The sequence below is a fragment of the Equus asinus genome, chromosome 27, assembly GCF_041296235.1.
Source record: "Equus asinus isolate D_3611 breed Donkey chromosome 27, EquAss-T2T_v2, whole genome shotgun sequence".
Classification (NCBI taxonomy): Eukaryota; Metazoa; Chordata; class Mammalia; order Perissodactyla; family Equidae; genus Equus; species Equus asinus.
Genome location: NC_091816.1, coordinates 998,138 through 1,021,028, shown reverse-complemented (window position 1 = coordinate 1,021,028; position 22,891 = coordinate 998,138). Strand labels below are relative to the sequence as shown.

The 22,891-nt window shown below is 43.1% G+C and overlaps 1 protein-coding gene across 14 annotated transcripts in view; it reads left to right on the top strand.

Moving 5' to 3' along the window:
- The window catches only part of CSGALNACT1 (chondroitin sulfate N-acetylgalactosaminyltransferase 1), a 342,149-nt gene that overhangs the window by 307,624 nt on the left and 11,634 nt on the right, over positions 1–22,891 (top strand). For all 14 annotated transcript variants that reach the window (XM_070499792.1, XM_044751081.2, XM_070499794.1 and 11 more), the window contains 2 exons: positions 20,641–20,819; positions 21,720–21,814. In XM_070499792.1, the coding sequence (XP_070355893.1) occupies positions 20,641–20,819; positions 21,720–21,814 (274 nt within the window). The remainder of the gene's footprint in view (positions 1–20,640; positions 20,820–21,719; positions 21,815–22,891) is intronic.

Sequence of the window (22,891 nt, the reverse complement as noted above, 5' to 3'; positions counted from 1 at the left end):
TAGACCTTTAAGAAGTAAATGGATTGAAATAGTAATCAAAACACTTCCCACAAACAAAAGCTCAGGACCAGATGGCTTCACTGCTTATTTCTACCAATCATTAAAGGCAAATTAGTACCAGTGCTTCACAAAGTTTCAAAATGTAGAAAAGGAAGAAACGCTACCCAGTTCATTTGATGAGGCCAGTATTACCCTGACACCCTAAGCAGATAGAGACATCCTAAGAAAAGAAACTATAGACCAGTATCCCTTCTGAATATAGATGCAAAGATCTCAACAAAATGCTAGCAGACAGAACCCAGCAACAAATCAAAAGGGTTCTACACCATGACCACGTGAGATTCAGTATACAAAAATCAATCAATGTCGTGGACGAAACCACATGGCTGTCTCCGTAGACACAGAAAAAGCATTTGAAAAGACATGGATTCACCTATTCTGGATGTTTCATATAAATAGAATCAGATGATATCTGACCTTTAGAGTCTGACTTCTTCACTTAGCATGATTTTTTTGAGGTTGATCCCCATTGTAGCATGTATCAGTACTTCACTCCTTTTTATTTTATTATTTTTGATGCTACTGTAAATGGGATTGTTTTCTTAATTTCTCTTTTAGATAGTTCATTGTTTGTGTGTAGAAACACAACTGATTTTTATATGTTATTTTGTATCCTGCAACTTTACTGACTTCATTTATTAGTTCTAACAGTTTTTTGGCGAAGTCTCTTAGAGTTTTCTATATATAAGATCATGACATCTCCAAAGAGAGAGAATTTTACTTCTTCCTTTCTGACCTGGATGCCTTTTATTTCTTTCTCTTGCCTAATTGCTATGGCTAGGACTTCCAGGACTATGTTGAATAGGAGTGGTGAGAGTGGGCACTCTTGTCTTATTCCTGATCTTAGAGGAAAGGCTTTTAACTTTTCACCATTGAGTATGATGTTAGCTGTAGACTCGTCATATGGCCTTGATTATGTTGAGGTACATTGCTTCTATACCTAATTTGTTGAGAGTTTTTATGATGAAAGGATGTTGAATTTTGTCCAATGCTTTTTCTACATCTACTGAAATGGTCTTATGATTTGTATTCTTCATTCTGTTAATGTGATATGTCACATTTAGTAATTTGCAGATGTTGAGCCATCCTTGCATCCTAGGGATGAATCCCACTTGATCATGGCGTGTGATCCTTTTAATGTGCTCTTGAATTCAGTTTGCTGTATTTTGTTGAGGACTTTTGCATCGATGTGCATCAGGGATATTGACCGGTAATTTTCTTTTCTTGTAGTGTCCTTGTCTAGCTTTGATATCAGGGTAAAGCTGGCCACATAAAATGAGTTTGGAAGTGTCCCTTTCTCTTCAATATTTTGGAAGAGTTTGTGAAGGATTGGTATTAATTTGTCTTTAAATGTTTGGTAGAATTCACCTGGGAAGCCATCTAGTCCTGGGCTTTTATTTTAGGGGACATATTTGATTACTTATTCAATCTGTTTGCTTGTTATTAGTCTGTTCAGATTTTCTATTGCTTCAAGATTCAGTCTTGATACATTGTATGTTTATAGGAATTTATCCATTTCTTCTAAGTTATCTAATTTATTGGCATATAATTGTTCATGGAAGTCTCATGATACTTTGCATTTCTTTGGCATCAGTTGTAATGTCTCTTCTTTTGTTTGTAATTTTATTAATTTGAGTCCTCTCTCATTTTCTTAGGTGGTCTAGCTAAAGGTCTGTCAATTTTGTTTATCTTTCAAAAGAAACTTGCTAGTTGGATAAACAGGCTTTTATAAGCTCAGAATCTAGAAAATTCTAAATTAATTGTTTAAAATGCCTATTATGAAAAACTGGCTGAGAATATGTTCAGTTTTAAATTCTGTATTGTATTCAGATGGCTTCAGTAAGTAGAACTTATAAGTGATTTTAATATTTAGGGATGCTAGATTTAAAATTTTAAATTATACATTGAATATAAATTTTTGTTTTTGTTTGTTTAATGAAAAGCTATGGAAGGATGTGTCACATTAAGAGAATTTCCTTGCAATAGTGGGAAGAAGTCTGTATTAGAGTAAATCATATTAGACAGCAAGATCTTTTGTCATTTTTAATCTAGCAATTCTGGCAAATGCAAGTCAATTACAGAAATTAAATCTCCAGTAGAAAGAGTAGCTTTCTCAGGTCATCGTAACCTCTATCAGAATGATTATATATAATTAGGAGGAGTCCCCATGCGCCAGACTGATTAAGTGAAAGAAAGGAACTGAATGAGAAGCTCAATAGTTCCCTCAGTCAGTAACACAATTCAGTAAGAAAAGAAGAAGAAAGAATGATAAGTAATTGTGTGCCCTTTTGGAGCTGTGCACTCTGATTCATAATCGGAAATTACATAGTACGGAATGCAGTGCCCTCATTGGGCCATGAAAAATGATTGTTCCTGACTAGCCATTACTTTAGGCATGTCGCTAAATAGTGCATTTCTTTGTATGGCTAAATTAAATATTTCAAACCAAATTGCATCTTATTTTCCTCAGCTCTCTTTTTTTATGTTATTTGTGTATTTATCATCTTCTTAAAAGCTTGAGTTTACACCTGTCCTTGGGAATCTGTTGGTTGGAGACTTGTTTTTTTTTTTTTTTTTAAGATTGGCACCTGAGCTAACAACTGTTGCCAATCTTCTTCTTTTTTTTTTTTTTTCTGCTTTATCTTCCCAAACCCCCCTGTACATAGTTGTATATCTTAGTTGCAGGTCCTTCTAGTTGTGGGATGTGGGACGCCACCTCAACGTAGCCTGACGAGCAGTGCCATGTCCGCGCCCAGGATCAGAATCCGGGCCGCCACAGCGGAGTGCGCGAACTTAACCTCTCGGCCACGGAGCCGGCCCCTGGAGACTCTTTCTGATGTGGGAGGTGCGCTTACGATGTGTGGGGTCGTCTCCAGTGCCCACCTGAGGGAAGAAGGAGGCATCTTAGGCCAGTGCCATCCAACAGTAACAGATCTCAGATGCACCTCAGTGTTTTCCATTTATTTATTTAAGTTTTTTTGATTTTATTTGAAACAGCATTTTTAAAATTGAGGTAGCAATGGTTTATAACATATAGATTCAGCTGTATGTCATTATAATATGACGTCCATATATACTGCATTGTGTTCACCACCATTCGTCATGAAAATGTCCCCCTTTACCTGTTCTGCCCTTCCCAAACCTCCTTCCCCTCTGATAACCACCAATCTGCTCTCTGTATCTGTGTGTTTATTTTTTATCTTCAACATATGAGTGAAATCATATGGTATTTGTCTTTCTCCATCTGACTTATTTCGCTTACCACAATACCCTCAAGTTCCATCCATGTTGTCACAGATGGAAAGATTTCATCTTTTTTTATGGATGAGTAGTATTCCGTTGTGTATATATACCACATCTTTATCCATTCATTTGTTTGATGGGCACTTAGGTTGTTTCCAAGTCTTGGCCATTGTAAATAATGCTGCAGTGAGCATAGGGGTGCATATATCTTTTTTAATTAGTATTTTTGTATTTTTTGGGTAAATACTCAGAAATGAATAGCCAGATCATATGGTATTCTATTCTTCATTTTGGGAGGAATATTTATACTGTTTTCCATAGTGGTTGTACCAATTTACATTCCCACCAGCAGTGTATGAGAGTTTCCTTTTCTCTTCATCTTCTCCAACACTTGTTATTTCTTGTCTTTTTAATAATAGCCATTTTGATGGGCATGAAGTGATGTCTCATTGTGGCTTTGATTTGCATTTCCCTAATAATCAGTGATGTTAAACATTTTTCATGTGCCTGTTGGCCATCTGTATATTTTTTTTGGAAAAATGTCTGTTTAGCTTCTCTGCCCATTTAAAAAATTTTTTATTTATTTATCTTTTTGTGAGGAAGATTGGCCCTGAGCTAACATCCATGCCAGTCTTCCTCTACTTTTTGTATGTGGGCTGCCACCACAGCATGGCTTGGTGAGCAGTGTGTAGGTCCACGGCTGGGATCTGAACTTGTAAACCCCAAGCCACCAAAGCGGAGCACACGAACTTAACCACTATGCCACCAGGCTGACCCCTCTTTGCCCATTTTTTAGGCAGGTGGTTTGTTTTTTCATTGTTGAGGTGTATGAGGTCTTTATATATTTTGGATATTAACCCCTTAGCAGATATGTGGTTTGCAAACATGTTCTCCCAATTGTTAGGTTGCCTTTTCGTTTTGTTGATGGTTTCCTTGGCTGTGCAGAAGCTTTTTAGTTTGATGCAGTCCCATTGATTTATTTTTTGCCTTTGTTGCCCTTGCCTGAGGCGACATCTTCAAAAAGATGCTGCCAAGACTGATGTCAAAGAGTGTACTACCTATGTTTTGTTCTAGGAGTTTTATGATTTCAGGTCTTACATTCAAGTCTTTAATCCATTTTGAGTTAATTTTGTGTATGGTGTAAGATAATGGTCTACTATCACTCTTTTCCATGTGGCTGTCCAGTTTTCCCAGCATCATTTATTGAAGAGACTTTCCTTTCTCCATTATATGTTCTTGGTTCCTTTGTTGAAAATTTGTTGTCTATATATGTAGGGGTTTATTTCTGGTCTCTCACTTTTGTTCCATTGATTTGTGTGTCTATTTTTCTGCCAATATCATGCTGTTTTGATTACTATAGCTTTGTAGTATACTTTGAAGTTAGGGATCTCTCCAGTTTTGTTCTTTTTTTCTCAGGATTCCTTTGGCTATTTGGGGTCTTTTGTTGTTCAATAGAAATTTTAGGGTTCTTTGTTCTATTTCCATGAAAATGTCATTGGGATTTTGATAAGAATTGCTCTGAATCTGTAGATTGCTTAGGTAATATGGAAATTTTAACTTCCTTTCCAATCTGGATTGCTTTTGTTTCTTTTTCCTGCCTAATTGCTCTGGATAGGACTTCCAATACTATGTTGAATAAGAGTGGCAAGAGTGGGCATCCTTGTTTTGTTCCTGTTCTTATAGGGATAACTTTTAGTTTTCACCATTGAGTATGATGTTAAGTGTGGGTTTGTCATATATGACCTTTATTATGTTGAGGTACTTTCCTTCTATACCCATTTTTTTTTTTTATTAATGTTATGATAGATTACAACCTTGTGAGATTTCAGTTGTACATTTTTGTTAGTCATGTTGTGGGTACACCACTTCCCCCTCTGTGCCCTCCCCCCACCCCCGCTTTTCCCTGGTAACCACCGATCAGATCTCCTTATCAATATACTAATTTCCACCTATGAGTGGAGTCATATAGAGTTCGTCTTTCTCTGACTGGCTTATTTCGCTTAACATAATACCCTCGAGGTCCATCCACGTTGTTGTGAATGGGCCAATTTTGTCTTTTTTTATGGCTGAGTAGTATTCCATTGTGTATATATACCACATCTTCTTTATCCAATCATCAGTTTCTGGGCATGTAGGCTGGTTCCACGTCTTGGCTATTGTAAATAATGCTGCGATGAACATAGGGGTGCAACGGACTCTTGAGATTTCTGATATCAGGTTCTTAGGATAGATACCCAGTAATGGGATGGCTGGGTCATAGGGTATTTCTATTTTTAACTTTTTGAGAAGTCTCCATACTGTTTTCCATAGTGGCTGTACCAGTTTGCATTCCCACCAACAGTGTATGAGGGTTCCTTTTTCTCCACAACCTCTCCAACATTTGTCGTTCTTGGTTTTGGATGTTTTTGCCAATCTAACGGGTGTAAGGTGATATCTTAGTGTAGTTTTGATTTGCATTTCCCTGATGATTAGCGATGATGAACATCTTTTCATGTGTCTATTGGCCATATTCATATCTTCTTTTGAGAAATGTCTGTTCATGTCCTCTGCCCATTTTTTGATCGGGTTCTTTGTTTTTTTGTTGTTAAGCCGTGTGAGTTCTTTGTATATTATGGAGATTAACCCTTTGTCGGATAAGTGGCTTGTAAATATTTTTTCCCAATTAGTGAGCTGTTTTTTTGTTTCAATCCTGTTTTCCCTTGCCTTGAAGAAGCTCTTTAGTCTGATGAAGTCCCATTTGTTTATTCTTTCTATTGTTTCCCTCAACTGAGGAGTTACAGCGTCTGAAAAGATTCTTTTGAAACTGATGTCAAAGAGTGTACTGCCTATATTTTCTTCCAAAAGACTTATTGTCTCAGGCCTAATCTTTAGGTCTTTGATCCATTTTGAGTTTATTTTGGTGTGTGGTGAAAAAGACTGGTCAATTTTCAATCTTTTGCATGTGGCTGTCCAGTTTTCCCAGCACCATTTGTTGAAGAGACTTTCTTTTCTCCATTGTAGGCCCTCTGCTCCTTTGTCGAAGATTAGCTGTCCATAGATGTGTGGTTTTATCTCTGGGCTTTCAATTCTGTTCCATTGATCTGTGGACCTGTTTTTGTACCAGTACCATGCTGTTTTGATCACTGTAGCTTTGTAGTATGTTTTGAAATCGGGGATTGTGATTCCGCCAGCTTTGTTTTTCTTGCTCAGGATTGCTTTAGCAATTCGCGGTCTTTTGTTGCCCCATATGAATTTTAGGATTCTTTGTTCAATTTCTGTGAAGAATGTTCTTGGGATTCTGATTGGGATAGCATTGAATCTGTATATTGCTTTAGGTAGTATGGACATTTTAACTATGTTTATTCTTCCAATCCATGTGCAAGGAATGTCTTTCCATCTCTTTATGTCATCGTCAATTTCTTTCAAGAAAGTCTTGTAGTTTTCATTGTATAGATCCTTCACTTCCTTGGTTAAGTTTATCCCAAGGTATTTTATTCTTTTCGTTGCGATTGTGAATGGGATTGAGTTCTTGAGTTCTTTTTCTGTTAGTTCATTGTTAATGTATAGAAATGCTACTGATTTATGCACGTTAATTTTATACCCTGCTACTTTGCTGTAGTTGTTGATTATTTCTAATAGTTTTTCTGTGGATTCTTTGGGGTTTTCTATATATGAGATCATGTCGTCTGCAAACAACGAGAGTTTTACTTCTTCGTTACCTATTTGAATTCCTTTTATTTCTTTTTCCTGCCGAATTGCTCTGGCCAGCACCTCCAGTACTATGTTGAATAGGAGTGGTGAAAGTGGGCACCCTTGTCTTGTTCCTGTCCTCAGTGGGATGGCTTTCAGTTTTTGTCCATTGAGTATGATGTTGGCTGTGGGTCTATCATATATGGCCTTTATTATGTTGAGGTACTTTCCTTCTATACCCATTTTACTGAGGGTTTTTTTCATAAATGGGTGTTGGATCTTGTCGAATGCTTTCTCAGCATCTATTGAGATGATCATGTGGTTTTTGTTTTTCATTTTGTTGATGTAGTGTATCACGTTGATTGACTTGTGGATGTTGAACCATCCCTGTGTCCCTGGTATAAATCCCACTTGATCATGGTGTATAATCTTTTTGATGTATTGCTGTAATCGGTTTGCCAAAATTTTGTTGAGGATTTTTGCATCTATGTTCATCAGTGATATCGGCCTGTAGTTCTCCTTCTTTGTGTTGTCCTTGTCAGGTTTGGGGATCAGAGTGATGTTGGCTTGATAGAATGTGTTAGGGAGTTCTCCATCTTTCTCAATTTTCTGGAACAGTTTGCGGAGAATAGGTATTAAGTCTTCTTTGAATGTTTGGTAGAATTCTCCAGAGAAGCCGTCTGGTCCTGGACTCTTATTTTTGGGGAGGTTTTTGATTACCGTTTCTATTTCCTTACTTGTGATTGGCCTATTCAGATTCTCCATTTCTTCCTGATTCAGTTTGGGGAGATTGTAGGAGTCTAGGAATTTGTCCATTTCTTCCAGGTTGTTCAATTTGTTGGCATATAGTTTTTCATAGTATTCTCTTATGATCTCTTGTATTTCATTGGTATCTGTTGTGATTTCTCCCCTGTCATTCCTAATTTTATTAATTTGCGATTTCTCTCTTCTTTTCTTGGTGAGTCTGGCTAGGGGTTTGTCGATTTTGTTAATTCTTTCGAAGAACCAACTCTTTGTTTCATTGATCCTTTCTATTGTCTTTTTTGTTTCAATATCGTTTATTTCTGCTCTTATTTTTATTATTTCCCTCCTTCTACTGACTCTGGGCTTTGTTTGTTCTTCTTTTTCTAGTTCCGTTAGGCGTCGTTGGAGGTTGCTTATGTGAGCTTTTTCTTGTTTAGTGAGGTGAGCCTGTATTGCGATGAATTTCCCTCTTAGGACTGCTTTTGCTGCATCCCAAATGATTTGGTATGTCGTGTTCTCATTTTCATTAGTCTCCAGATAAAATTTGATTTCTTCTTTAATTTCTTCAATGATCCATTGTTTGTTGAGAAGCGTGTTGTTTAGTCTCCACATTTTTGCACCTTTCTCTGCTTTTTTCTTGTAGTTGATTTCTAGTTTAATAGCATTATGATCAGAAAAGATGCTTGATATTATTTCAACTCTCTTGTATTTATTGATGTTTGCTTTGGTTCCCAAAATATGGTCAATCCTTGACAATGTTCCATGTGCACTTGAGAAGAATGTGTAACCTGCTGTTTTTGGATGAAGTGTTCTATATATATCTATTAAGTCCATCTGGTCTAATTTTTCATTTAATTCTATTATTTCCTTGTTGATTTTCTGTCTGGATGTTCTGTCCATTGGTGTTAATGGTGTGTTGAGGTCCCCTACTATTATTGTATTGTTGTTGATGTCTTCTTTTAGTTCTGTTAAGAGTTGCTTTACAAATTTTGGTGCTCCTGTGTTGGGTGCATATATATTTATAAGTGTTATGTCTTCTTGGTGGAGAGTCCCTTTTATCATTATATACTGTCCCTCTTTATCTTTCTTTATCTGTTTTGCTTTGAAATCTACCTTGTCTGATATTAGTATAGCGACACCTGCTTTCTTTTGTTCATTATTAGCTTGGAGTATTGTTCTCCATCCCTTCACTCTGAGTCTGTGTTTGTCTTTGGGGCTGAGGTGTGTTTCCTGGAGGCAGCATATTGTTGGATCTTGTTCTTTGATCCATCCTGCCACTCTGTGTCTTTTGATTGGGGAGTTCAATCCATTTACATTTAGAGTGATTATTGAGATGTGGGGGCCTACCACCACCATTTTGTGTCTTGTTTTCCGGTTTTCTTCAGTTTCCTTTGTTTCTCGTCCCATGGTTTAATCTGTTCTGATGTAGAGCTGCTACTCTCTGTTGTTGTCCTTCTACTTATCTCCTCTGCTCTTGGTTTTGTAGCCCCTTTCCTTTTTTGGATTTTTCAGGAATGAGGGTTTTCCTGAGGATTTCCTGAAGAGGAGGTTTTGTGGCAATGAACTCCCTTAATTTTTGTTTATCTGGGAAAGTTTTCATTTCTCCATCGTATTTGAAGGATATTTTCGCTGGGTAGAGAATTCTCGGCTGTAGATTTTTGTCCTTCAGATTTTTGAATATATCATTCCACTCTCTTCTAGCCTGTAAAGTTTCTGCTGAGAAATCTGCTGATAGCCTGATGGGGGTTCCTTTGTAGGTTAGTTTCTTTTGCCTGGCTGTCCTTAGTATTTTCTCCTTGTCGTTGACTTTTGCTAGCTTCACTACTATATGCCGTGGAGTTGGTCTTCTTGCATTGATAAAGTTTGGAGATCTATTGGCTTCTGTCACCTGAAGATCCATCTCCCTCACCAGATTTGGGAAGTTCTCAGCCATTATTTCTTTGAATAGGCTTTCTGCCCCTTTCTCCTTCTCTTCTCCCTCTGGTATACCTATAATCCTTACGTTGCATCTCATAATTGTGTCTGATAATTCTCGGAGAGTTTCTTCATTTCTTTTTAGTCTTGCTTCTCTCTCCTCCTCTGCCTGCAGCAATTCTATATTGCCATCTTCCAAATTGCTAATTCTTTCCTCCATATTATCGGCCCTACTGTTCAGAGCATCTAGATTTTTCTTAATCTCCTCTATTGTGTTCTTCATTTCCAATATTTCTGTTTGGTTCTTCTTTATCGTATCAAACTCTTTTGTGACATAGCTTCTGAACTCGTTGAGTTGTCAGTCAGAATTCTCTCTTAACTCATTGAGAATTTTAATGATGGCTGTTTTGAAGTCATCATCATTTAGGTTATATATCTCATTTTCTTTGGGATTGTTTTCTGTGTATTTGTTACTTTCTTTCTGTTCTGGAGATTTAATGTATTTTTTCATATTGCTTGATGTTGTTGATTTGTGCCTCCGCATGGAGATAGAGTTTAGTTGCTCCTTTCACTTGTTTCAGCTGCTGCGGTAGGGGAGCAGCTGTTTATACTGCACCAACCAGGAACTCTGTCCGCAGTTGCTAACTGGGCCTGGGCCCCTCCTCGTAGCCACAGTGACCCTTTGGATTCCCTCCTCTGCCGTGGGGGCTGTCACAGGGGGGCTTCAGGCTGCTGGTGCCTACTGTTGCAGCCCACCTAGATGTGCTCTCTCCTTGGGGTCTGCAACGGTGTTATGGGCTTTTCCAGCGGCCAGGGGTGGGATCACTTATATTTGTCTCTCCGTTGCTGACGGCACCCCCAAAATCTCACTTGTCCTCTATGGGTCGCAGGAGAGCTATTGGTATCTTCTACAGTCTGTGGTTAGTTCACCTAGCTATGCTGCTTTTGCCCTGGGGTCTTCCAGCCTTATGGCTGGCGGCTGGGTGCCTTCTACTGGTGCTGTGCAGAGGCTTTCCCTAAGGCTGCTGTGAGCCTGTAGGGTTTCCCCCTAGGCTACGAAGCTGGGTCTCTGGAACTCCCCCCAGCCCCAGTCCTCTCCGAGATCTCCGGCTATCCCTAGTCCCACGGGGCGGGCAACAGCTGGGGGTCGCCCCGCCCTCTGGGATTCTCTCCGGGCCTCTCCCGGAGCCGTGAATGCTGTGCGTGTCCCCTCTGCTAATGGCAGATAGAGAGATTTTGTCTGCTGCCCGGGCGGAACTCTGGCGCTTCCCCTCCGGGTAGCAAAGCCGGCCTTTGAAACTTCCCCCAGCCCTGGTCCTCTCCGAGATCTCCGGCAATCCCTACTCCCTCAGGGCGGGCAACGGCAGCTGGGAGCCCTCCGTACCCTCAGCGACTCTCTCTGGGACCCTCTGGGCGCCGCGAACACCAGGCGGGGTCTCCCCGCCAATGGCGGGGAGAGACTCTCCCCGCGGGCTCAGGTGTGCAACTCCAAAGTTTCCCTCTGCATTTAGGAGTAATTGCGGGGGGTTTAGGTAGGGTTCTGGTCACCTGTTTCCACCGTCGCTCCTCTGTTGTGTGCTCGCTCCTGCCCTAGATGTGTGTAGATCCTCTGGGGGCGTCCGTTGGAAGAAAGCCGCTTGCGGGTACTAGGCTGCTCGTCGGGGTCGGAGAGTTTTCACCTATTTCCACATCCTCCCGGAGGAAAGTCTGTCCGCCTTCCGATGTATAGTCGCGTGGGTATCTCAGACGTCCTGAGATGCTGTCTGGATATCCTTTGTCAAGCGATAAGTGTCCAAATAGTTGTAGACTCGAAGGGGGAGAAACAAAGAGGACTACTCACGGCGCCATCTTGGATCAATCTCTGCCTTCTATACCCATTTTATTGAGATTTTTTGTCATAAATGGATGCTGAATCTTGTCAAATAATTTCTCTGCATCTATTCTTCATTTTGTTAATGTGGTGTATCACATTGATTGATTTGTGAATGTTGAACCATCCTTGCATATCTGGAATAAAACCCATTTGATCGTGTGGTGTATGACCCTTTTAATGTATTATTGTATTCAGTTGGTTAATATTTTGTTAAGGAATTTTGCATCTATATTCATCAGCAATATTGGCCTGTAATTTTCTTTTTTTGTGTTGTCCTTGTCTTCTTTTGGCATCAGGGTAATGTTGGCCTTGTTAAATGACTTAGGAAACGTCCCCTTCTCTTTAGTTTCTTGGGAGAGTTTGAGAAGGATAGATATTAAATCCTTTTTTGAATGTTTGGTAGAATTCACCAGAGAAGCTGTCTGGTGCTGAACTTTTGTTTTTTAGGGGGTTCTTTAATTATTGTTTCAATCTCCTTACTAGTGATCAGGTTATTGAGATTCACTATTTCTTCTTAATTCAATTTTGGAAGGTTGTATGATTCTAAGAACTTATCTATTTCTTCTAAGTTATTCTATTTGTTGGTGTATAGCTTTTCATAATATTCTCTTATAATTTTGTATTTCTGTGGTACCCATTGTAAGTTCTCCACTTTTGTTTCTGATTTTATTTACTTGAGCCTTCTTTTTTTCTTAGTGAATCTAACTAAAGATTTGTCGATTTGTTTATTGTTTCAAAGAACCAGCTCTTAGTTTCATTAATACTTTGTTTTTTTCAGTCTCTATTTCATTTATTTCTACTCTAATTTTTATTATTTCCTTCCCTCTACTAACTTTGGGCTTCATTTGTTTTTCTTTTTTCTAGTTCCTTTAGGTGTGATGTTAGATTATTTGAGATTTTTCTTGTTTGTTGAGGTAGACCTGTATTGCTATAAACTTCCCACTTATGGGATGCACTTTTGCTGCATCCCATAGATTTTGGTATGTTGTGTTTTTGCTTTTATTTGTCTCCAGGTATTTTTTTATTTATCCTTTGATTTCTTTGTTGATCCAGTAGTTGTTCTGTAGCATGTTCTTTGGTCTCCACATATTTTTCACTTTTCCAGCTTTCTTCTTGTAGTTGATTTCTAGTTTGATACCATTGTGGTCAGAAAAGATGCTTGATATGATTTCAGTCTTCTTAAGTTTGTTGCAACTTGTTTTGTTTCCCAACGTATGGTCTGTCCCTGAGAATGTTCCATGTGCACTTGAGAAGAATGTGTTTTCTGCTACTTTTGGATGGAATGTTCTATATATATCTATTAAGTCCGTGTAGTCTAACATGTCATTTAAGGTTGATGTTTGCTAGTTGACTCTCTGTCTGGATGATCTATCCATTGATGTAAAAGGGTATTAAAGTTCTCTGCTATTATTGTGTTGCTGTCAATTTCTTTCTTTAGGTTTGTTAATAATTGCTTTATATATTTTGGTGCTCCTATGTTAGGTGCATATATATTAATAAATGTTATGTCTTCTTGATGAATTGTTCTTTTTATCATTATATAATGTCCATCTTTGTCTCTTTTTATTTTTTATTTTCTTGGCTTGAATTCTGTTTTGTCTGCTACAAGTATGGTTACACCTGCTTTTTTTGGTTGCCATCTGCTTGGAGTATCATATTCCATCCCTTCGCTTTGAGCCTGTGTTTGTCTTTAGAGCTGAGATATATGCTCCTGCAGGCGGCTTATTGTTGAGTCTTGGTTTTTTAATCCTTCTTTTGATTCGTGAATTCAATCCACATACATTTAGGGTGTTCATTGATAAAAAGAGGACTTAATCCTGCCATTTTATCTTTTGTTTTCTGGTTGTTCTGTATGTCCGTTATTTCTTTTTCCTCATGTTTCTGTCTGTCATTTCAGTTTAGTTGTTTTCTGTGATTTTTTTCCCTCAGTTTCCTCTTTTTCTTATGTTTTGTGCCTCTGCTCTGAATTTTTGTTTTGTGGTTATCATGTGGTTTGTATAAAAAATCTTATAGATAAGATAATCTTCTTTCAGTTGATAGCACCTTATCTTCATTTGCCTATGCAGGTTCTGTCCTTTTCCTCTTACTCTTTTGTGTTTTTATTGTCACAAATTATCCCTTTTTTTTTTAAAGATTTTATTTTTTCCTTTTTCTCCCCAAAGCCCCCCAGTACATAGTTGTATATTTCTCGTTGTGGGTCCTTCTAGTTGTGGCATGTGGGATGCTGCCTCAGCGTGGTCTGACGAGCAGTGCCATGTCCGCGCCCAGGATTCGAACCAACGAAACACTGGGCCGCCTGCAGCGGAGCGCGCGAACTTAACCACTCGGCCACGGGGCCAGCCCCCAAATTATCCCTTTTTATATTGTGAGTTTGTTACCAAATTGAAGTGGTTTTAGTTATTTTCAATGCTCCCTTTCCCTTTAAACTTTGTTTTAATTATTTGCCAGCCTATACCGATATAGAGTTGCAATGTTCTGATTCTGTCTTTTATCACCTTGCTCAAAGTTTTGTATCCCTTTGCCTTTTTGTTTCATTTAAGAGAGCTCCTTTCAACATTTCTCGTAAGGCTGGTCTAGTGGCGATGAACTCCCTCAGGTTTTGTTTGTCTGGGAAAACCTTTGCTTCTCTTTTGTATCTGAGGATAACTTTTCTGGATAGAGTATTCTTGCCTGACTGTTTTTTATCTCTCAATATTTTGAATATATCATTCCATTCTCTTCTGGCCTGTAGAGTTTCTGCTGAGTAATCTGCTGATAGCCTAATGGGGGGTACCTTGGGTGTTACTGTTTTTTCCCCTGGCTGCCTTTAGTATTCTTTTGTTGTCATTGATGTTTGACAGTTTTATTATCATGTGTCTTGGAGAAGGTCTTTTTTGGCATTGAGACAAGTGAGTGTTCTATTAGCTTCATGGATTTGTATATCCAGTTCCTTCCCCAGGTTTGGGAAGTTCTCAGCTATTATTTCTTTAAAAAACTCTCTGCTCCCTTCTTTCTCCCTACTCCTTCTAGGATACCCATTATCCTTATATTGCCCTTTCTAATGGGGTTGGATAATTCTCCTACAATTTTCCATTTTTAAAAAAGTTTTAGTTCTCTCTTCTCTTCTACCTGCATCATTTTTAGGTTTCTATCTTCAAGCTCACTAATCTGTCTTCCATATGGTCTGCTCCATTTCCAATGCTTTCTAGCACATTCTTTGTCTCATTTGTTGAGTTCTTTAGCTCCAGAATTTCTGTTTGGTTCTTTTGTAGCATTTCAATCTCTTTGGTAAAGTATGCCTTCTGTTCATTAATTTTATTGCTGTGCTGATTGAATCGCCTTTCTTAGTTTTCTTGTAGCTCATTGAGTTTCTAAATGACAGCCATTTTGAATCCTTTGTCAATTAGAACACAATCTTCCATGGCTTTGTGTTTGGTTTCTGGAGTATTGTTATTTTTTTGTGTGATGCCATGTTGCCATGGCTTTTCACAGTTCTTGATGAGTTGTTCCTCTGCCAGCGCATTGTCATGGTGAACACTTTTATTATTTAGGTATAGCTTTGTTTGTTTTGATTCTAACTATTCAAGTAATTGGAGGTTAGAGGCCTTTCTCTTGTTTTTCAGTCAGTGGCACCATAGCACCAGTTTTTGGGTTCTCTTACCTGAGCTGCCTCTGGCTATATTTGAGGGTTGGCCCTCTACCCTCCACCACCTCTATTAGGGTGTTGCCAGTAATACTCTCATCATCCCCACTGGTGCTTTGCTGTTGCCAGTGTTGCTGTGATCACTGGCTTCACCACTGGGGTCACAGAGATGGCTGATGCCTCCACCAAATCTGGAATCGCCTGGGTCAGAAGCACTGCTGCTGTGGTGAGGGGGGAGGGAGGGAAGCAAGGGGAGGGAGCCAGGTTTGCAGGCGCCACCTCCACTGTCACCTGTTTCCTTGTGCCTGCAGGCACTGCTGTGGTGGTGGGGGGAGTGGATGGAGAGGGAGCCGGGTTTGTGGGGACCACCTCCACTGTCACCTGTTTCCTTATGGCCGTAGTTGGGAGGCTGGGGTCGTGTGTGTGCCTCTGCTGCTGCTGCTGCCAGACTCTGACCTCTGTGATCATGGACAGAGGCCCAGGATCACACTCCACCTCCACTGATGCTCTGTTCCCTGGGGCCACAGGCACCACCGTAGCCGAGAGGCTGGAGTTGTGCATGCATCTCTGCTGCTGCCCACCAGGTTCTCTGGGGCTGGGGGTGGCTGGCTCAGCTGCTGTGGCCAAGGGGCCAGGATCCTGGGCACTGCCTCCACTGTTCCCCAGGTTGCTGCCTCTCTGTCCTCCACTTCGCTCACCTTTGTATGTACTGACGTGTGAATCTCTCTGGCATTGTGGTATGTTGGGGAAAATAGCCTTGGTTGAGTTATGGGTGTTTTACTGGCTGTAGATTTAAAGGGATTATCTCATGCCACCATGAGGATGATGTCTGAGTCATCTCTTGATTCATCCAGTGTTTACTGATCATCCACTGTGTCCCTGTGTGGACCACTTACTGCACGGTGCCGGATAATCTCTGAAGATAGAAAATAAAGTCATTGTTTCCTGTCCTCCAAGGGTGTAGAGCCTGCCTGGGCATTAAGTACATGTCTCTACAAGCAAAGGCCCAAGGTGACTGGGCACAGGAGGATAGAGGCAGGACTGGGCCAATGCCTGGGAGCCCAGAGAAGGCACTTCAGGTTGCAGCAGAGCATGAGAGGTGGTGACATTTGACATGGGCCATGAAGATTGAGAGATATCTTTTAAAATTTTTTGGTGAGGAAGATTGGCCCTGAGCTAACATCTGTTCCAATCTTCCTCTTTTTCTTGAGGAAGATTGTCACTGAGCTAACATCTGTTCCAGTCTTCCTCTGTTTTATGTGGGATGCTTGATGAGTGGTGCTAGGTCCACACTCAGGATCTGAACCTGCAAACGCTTGACCAGCGAAGCAGGGTGCATGAACTTAACCATTATGCCACTGGGCTTGCCCCAAGACTGAGTGAGATTTTCACTGGAGTGGATGGAGAAAGCATATTCCAGGAAGGGACCACCAAGCAAAGAGAGGAGGCCCCAGCCATGACTGCACCATCAGTGACTATCTTCTGGCTGGTCACTCTGGGGAAGGGGATGGAGAGGACAAAACGGGGTCCCCGCCTGTCACCTCTGTGGTCTGTATTGGGGTTGTGCCTCCTGGTCGTGTTGTGCACATTCCCAAACCCACAACTGCTAGACGCTGTTGGTGCAGGTTAGTGTTTTGCATTGAAATGTGTCCTTGTTTTTCGGTGGCTTCACTGCCTCTTAATATACTGTTTCAGACACTGTTGCATCCCCCTGCCCCACGAGCAGCATTTCTGGGATATTTTGCAGATATGGGATGTTTTGAGGGAAGACGCCTGGCCGTCCCACAGAAGCCAATTTCTCTTCATCCTTTTGCATCCTGTATTCTGGAACTGGTGCAGTGAGTTTGAGATGAAAGGACACATCCCACTTCCAGGCCCAGAAGTTTGACAGTGTATTATCTCTGTTCCGGAGAAGAGGGCAAGTGAAGTTGTTCTGATAATTTTCTGGTGTTTCCAGCTCAGCCCTCTGTCTTAGCAGAGAACACTTGTTAATTATCAGAGGCTCCTCCTGACAGCAAGAGAGGAGAAGGAGAGGTTCCTCCAGATACTCATTAATCATAAGACATGCTGGGGTTGGGTGGTCAGGAGGAAGGGTAGTACCGTTATCCATCTGCAGACAGACTCATAGCTGAGCAAAATGACCTGGTGGCTGCACTGGGAACCACAGATGGATGACAAAGTTAGCCCTGGGTTCTCCAGTGCCTGTGACTGGCTCATGGTGTTCCTGGGCCAGCGATGATTCTCTTCCCACCCTGCCTCCGTGTGCGCTCATGTCCAGCCTCCTAATCAGGGCTTCAGTGCAGAGCCATCCCCTGTGCATGCCGCCAGGTCAGTAGTAACGACCCGTGTCTCCTGCTGGCGGTGTTGGCAGGGTGGATGAGGAGGCCAGGCAGAGCCAGGTTGGGCAGGGTTCTCTGCAGGCATGGGGAGATGCGGAATAGAGGCTGCTGGTGCCACGTGAGCACTGGCCCTAGTGCGACAGAGGGGCTGCTGTGTGGACAGTGAGTGGACAGAGCTGAGTGTCACATCCTTCAGCTTTCTGGATGGCCTATGACACGCTGGAGCGTGGGTTGAAAGGCATATTCAGATTGAGTAGTGCCCCAGCTGTAGCATGGATGTCTCGTCCCTGTAGAGAGGCTGGAGGAAGAGCGAGGGAGCAGGTGGCCTCTTGCATTAGGCCCTGTGGAGCCCCAGGCTCCGTTTTCCTGAATTCTCGTTCTCTGGAGGGAACACACTGAAGCATAGAGGCTGATGTTCTCCCAGATGAAGGTCACCTCACACACTGGGCACCGTGTTCTCCCACCCCTTGTCCCAGTGACTATTCCTGCAGGTGAGGCCGGCCCCTCTCCCCAGTCCTGCTGCGGTGGAGTGGAGAAGAACAGCTCTAGCCAGGGCTTGCGAATTTGGGGATGGAAAAAACTAGATTAACTGATGCATTGGGAAAACGTGTACACCAAATTACTGCCCTCCCTCTGAATTTGTAGTGCTCAGCTGTCCCTCTACCTGTCACTCAGCACTGATCGCCCACAGGCTTGTCGTATCTGTGGCACTGTTAACCTCCGTTTCTAACGCTGCCTTGTATTCTCGTTTAAGTATGCAATGTGACGTAACTTTTGTCAATATTTGATATCTCTACACAAAAGGACTGTAGGCTGTTCAAAGAGGAAAATCCTTCGGTTCCTTTAACACAGCATATTAAAGAATGCATTTCTCTTCCCTTGGCGAAAGCTGCTTGTTATTGTTCAAATGTAAAGCACTGGTATATTCGAACGCTCTAATGATAGATCCTGGGAAGAGGCTCCTGAAGGATGAGTCAGGTACAACCTGAATGAGGAAGACCTTGCTTGTTCATGCGGTTCGGGCATGCCAGTCCTCACTGCTCTGCAGACCAGGTGACGGATATCCCCGTAGTCTGGAGGGGTCCCAGAGAAGGTGAGGGCTGAGACATGCGAGGAACAAGACATGCTGGTGGCTGTGAGAAAAAGGCCCAGGATAGTGGAAACGTCCTGCGAGTCCTGGCTGGAGACTCTCTTAGAGGAACAGGTGAAAATGCAGGCATCTCCCAAAGATACAACTTTCCTACAAACTGATCAAATAGGGCAGAGAGAAGTTGGCTGAGCTTGACTGATAGCAACTGGGGCTGTAGAAACCTCTAGAAGGTATGAACATGACTGGAAGGACCTCAGTGCACCTGAATATGTTTGGAGACAGGGAGGCAGCACCGTCCTTCACTAGGGCCAGACCAGTCCTGAAAAGGCGTTGAAGCACCCCTTCAGTGCCACTCCCAGAAAACAGGAGCTGGTGACACCCACCCGGAGAAAAGAGGGAAGATACAGTTCTGAAAGAGGAGGAGAACCCCTCAGATGGAGAGCAGTGCTGAGCTGAATGCAGAATCACAGGAAAATAGCATTTTAGAGTATAAAGGGGCCTTTGAGCTCTGCGGACTTTGCAGTGCGGAAACTGAGACCACAGAGGTGAAGTGACTTGCCCCCCATAATTTAGAGGCAGAGCTAGGATTGGAATCCTGCCTCTGTTCACACGTTTATTCACAGGCATCTCTGAGCACTAGGAGGGGCCAGACCCTGTTCTAGGCCCTGGGTCCATGTTTCCTGACTCACACACAGGGCTCCTCCAGTCCTTAGGCCTCCTGCCTGGATCTAAGTTGGAAAAGCACATCTGGCATCGGGCTCAGACAAGGTTGAGCCCGCAGATTCCCACGATAAAGTACCAAGCTCACTCCACATCCTAAGGAAGCTGATGGGTCAAGGAAGGGGCAGTGGGTGAGACTACGAGGCCCCAGGACAGCTCAGCATTTGAGTCGTCTCTGACTCTGTCTTTGTGTGACCTTTATTTGATGGTTACTTGGAATACAAACTTTAAAAGATGGAAATCAGTTTTGTACTTGTTTGAATACATGGGGAGTAGAGAGAAGCTGGGAGATGGGGAGAGGCGGGTGGGGGAGGGCTCACAGCGTGGAGGAGACGAAGCCGTTCTGAGCAGAAGGGTGGTTTCAGTAGGAAAAGGGGCATTTGCCAAATGCCTGGCCCCTGCATGAGTGGAATTGGGAGCTGCAATAGGACTAAAAGTGGGTCTCTAGTTCCGTCTGGCACAAGACAATCCCTGTGCCACCAGGTACTGAATGAATTCCTGGAACTTTTGCTCGAGACACACCCCATTTCAGAAGGTTGTGCTGCTCCTGGGAAGGAATAGCCAAATGAAGAAACCTCTTGGCTTCATGACCACAGGCCAGGACTCCTGCCTGTGCTGGTAATGGCAATAGCCGATGCTTCCAGAACGCGTTATCCTCTGGGCAGCGTTTATCCACCTGACGCCTCTAGGAGACAGTGAAGAAAGGTGTTATTACTCTATTCTGCAGAGGAGGCCGCCGAGCTTCCGGGAGGTTGATGTGCTGGCCCAGGTCACAGCGTTCATCTGCAGGAGAGCCAGGCCGGGCGAGTCCTAGTCTTCCGAATCCAAGTCTGACATTTTCCCTACGTGCTCTCCTGCTTTACCCGAGGGTGGGGAAGGAATGCAGGTTTAAATCTGTTTGGCAAGAGCATCACGCCTGGCCCCTGGAGTGAGAACAGACGAGAAGATGCTGCGCAGGGCATTCCCCTGTGGTTTTCTTCCTGGCCCAGTGGTTTCATTTGGCAGCTCAGGATGCATGGAGATTTTCCTGGGTTCTGTTGACCTGGTCTTCACTGGGTCAAGTTTTCTCCATCAGAAAATATATTCATTAATCATGACAGTACAGTTTTGAATATGGGGAAATTACTCGAGAAAGAAGAAATAAATTGGTAAATGAATTTTAAAACCTTCACTAGGTGTCCTGGTGCCTCTAATCCTGGTGAGCTCCCAGTGAGTCTGGGTGGCTCCTGGCTGGTGGGTAATCTCCATGCCCTCAGGCTCCAAAGAACTGAGGCAAGACCCGCTGGGCCTGGGGCACGTCTTCCCCAGGGGTCCATTGGCCAGAGAGGCGTGGGCACGTGGGTGACTGTCTGCTCCTCCCTTCTAGAGCCGCCAACTTCAGGAACTTTACCTTCATCCCGCTGAGTGGAGAATTTTCTCGGGGAAAGGGCCTTGATGTTGGAGCCCGCTTCTGGAAGGGAAGCAACGTCCTGCTCTTTTTCTGTGACGTTGACATCTACTTCACCTCGGAATTCCTCAATACGTGCAGGCTGAATACACAGCCAGGTAGGGTTGTGCAGGCGGCCCCTCACGCCCTTGGGGCGGCAGCTCTCCCCTGCGCGCGTATCACCTCCTCACTGTTCACTGGTGTCCTGCTTCTGAGTCAGCATATTTTACCCCAGTGACAGAGGAAAGGAAAAGCATCAGGTCTGATTTCTCCTTTGGGGTCACAGTGTGGCCTGTCAGCCTCCATAGTTCTGGATACTTTGTCCAAGTTCTTGTTTTTACGTTTTCGATTTTCATCTGGGTGGTGGGCTTCGGTGAACATGCACGGGAGAGAGTGTGGTGGGAGGATGTGGACCTGGAAAACCTTCCTGAGACTAAAAGGAAAGGAGCAGCTATGGGCAGTTACCAAGGGAGGAAGGGATCTGAGCAGAAATAATCCACAATGTGAAAATTATTTTCATAGCGTTTGACTCATAGGCAAGGCTGATAACTGCTGGAATGGCCATGTCAGTGGTTAAAATAATCGAAACTCTCTGTGTAAATTGTAAAGAGCAACTTCCCTGGGCTCCCCAAGTCTACTGCTGCTGTGCAAAGTCACCCCGGCCCCTCCGGCAACCGTCAGACTGCCCCACGAGCCAGCAAGTAAAGGAGTAACATCTGGCTGGGCAGGGGGCCCCAGGATCCTCTTTCACTCCCACTCCCGCTGGCTGACGCCCAGGGCCAGAGCCACTGACTGTCAGTGTTGGAGATATCACTCGTGTGCCAGCAGGTCAGAAATGTTTACGAGTCTGTCCGCCTGATTAGCTGGTGCACATGTCTAAGATCTGTTTTAGAGTTGAGTGAAGGGAAAAGGAAAAGTGGATGCAAACATCTGGGGTGGTTCAGAGGGATGAAAATAAATGAGCAAACCTAATAGTTTCTTGTGTTGCTTTCAGCGAATGTTTGTTTTCTGGTTTGCAGGGAAGAAGGTGTTTTACCCGGTCCTCTTCAGTCAGTACAATCCCAGCCTCGTCTATGGCCGTCATGATGCAGTGCCGCCTTTAGAGCAGCAGCTGGTAAGTGATTGCCTGCAGGTGCCTTTGTGGGGCTGTTTCACATCTGTCATTACAGGGGCGCCTGGCCACGAGGAAAGGTGAGTGGGAATCTGTGGCTGGAGTCCTGGAGTAATTTTTAAGTTTGGAGACATTCTGGCCTTTACTCCCAGTGCCCTGCTGATTAAAAGTGCTTGCAGTATTTAAATATGGAAAATAAATAGGAACAGTGCCTTCCAGAAAGGTAATTTCACACCTTCATAGTTTTCTTCTATGGTTTTTGGAAACTAGTATTATTGCTTTATGGATGCAGCACATTTTCTCCTTATTATTACAAAATCCTACAAGGTAAGAAAAGGTGAGATTTATGTTCCCATTTGACAGAGGGAAAACAGAAGTCAGAAAGGGATGGCCCACCCCAGGGCTCACGGTGAGTGAGTGATTGGGGGAGCAAGGCCTGGATCCAGCGCCCTTCCCCTCACGCCACCATTCCCACATAGCACAGTGCCTCGGGGTGGATGTTAGCATCAGAGGTGTCAACAGCAAGGTGGCTTTCAAAGGAATATTGGAGGGACTTCTCTGCTGAGATCTTGGCTGCATAGGTGATGGATGGTGGAACCACACAGCCACCAAGGATCTCTCTTAGCAGAGGTGTCTCCGTGGGTGGTGGTGGCAGCTAGCCCATTCAACAGAGAAGCAGTGCAGGCACCAGGAGGATGACATAAAGGCAGAAGAAGGTCTCTGCTGCACGTAGGCCTACCCCTCCCGGACAGAGTGTCCCGGTGTTGTGCTCACCCCCAAGTTGGGCTGCGATTTTCCCTGTAGAGAGATCAGCTGGGTTTGTCTAGCTCAGGCTGAATCTCGGGGGGGCGTCTGACCTGGGGGATGTCCGGTCTTCATTGCCGTGGGCAGCTCTGGCTCCTGGTGAGGGAAAGCCATGTTTTTCTCTGCCGAGCACCTCTGAGGGTGGAGAGAGGAAACGTGCCAGGCAAACGTGCTGATGTGAGAGGACCGACTCTCACGCTTCTGTGCAATGGCAGAGGAACTGATTTTCACTGAAAATTGGTGTTCTCTGAAATTCTTTTGGAGGACTGATTCTTG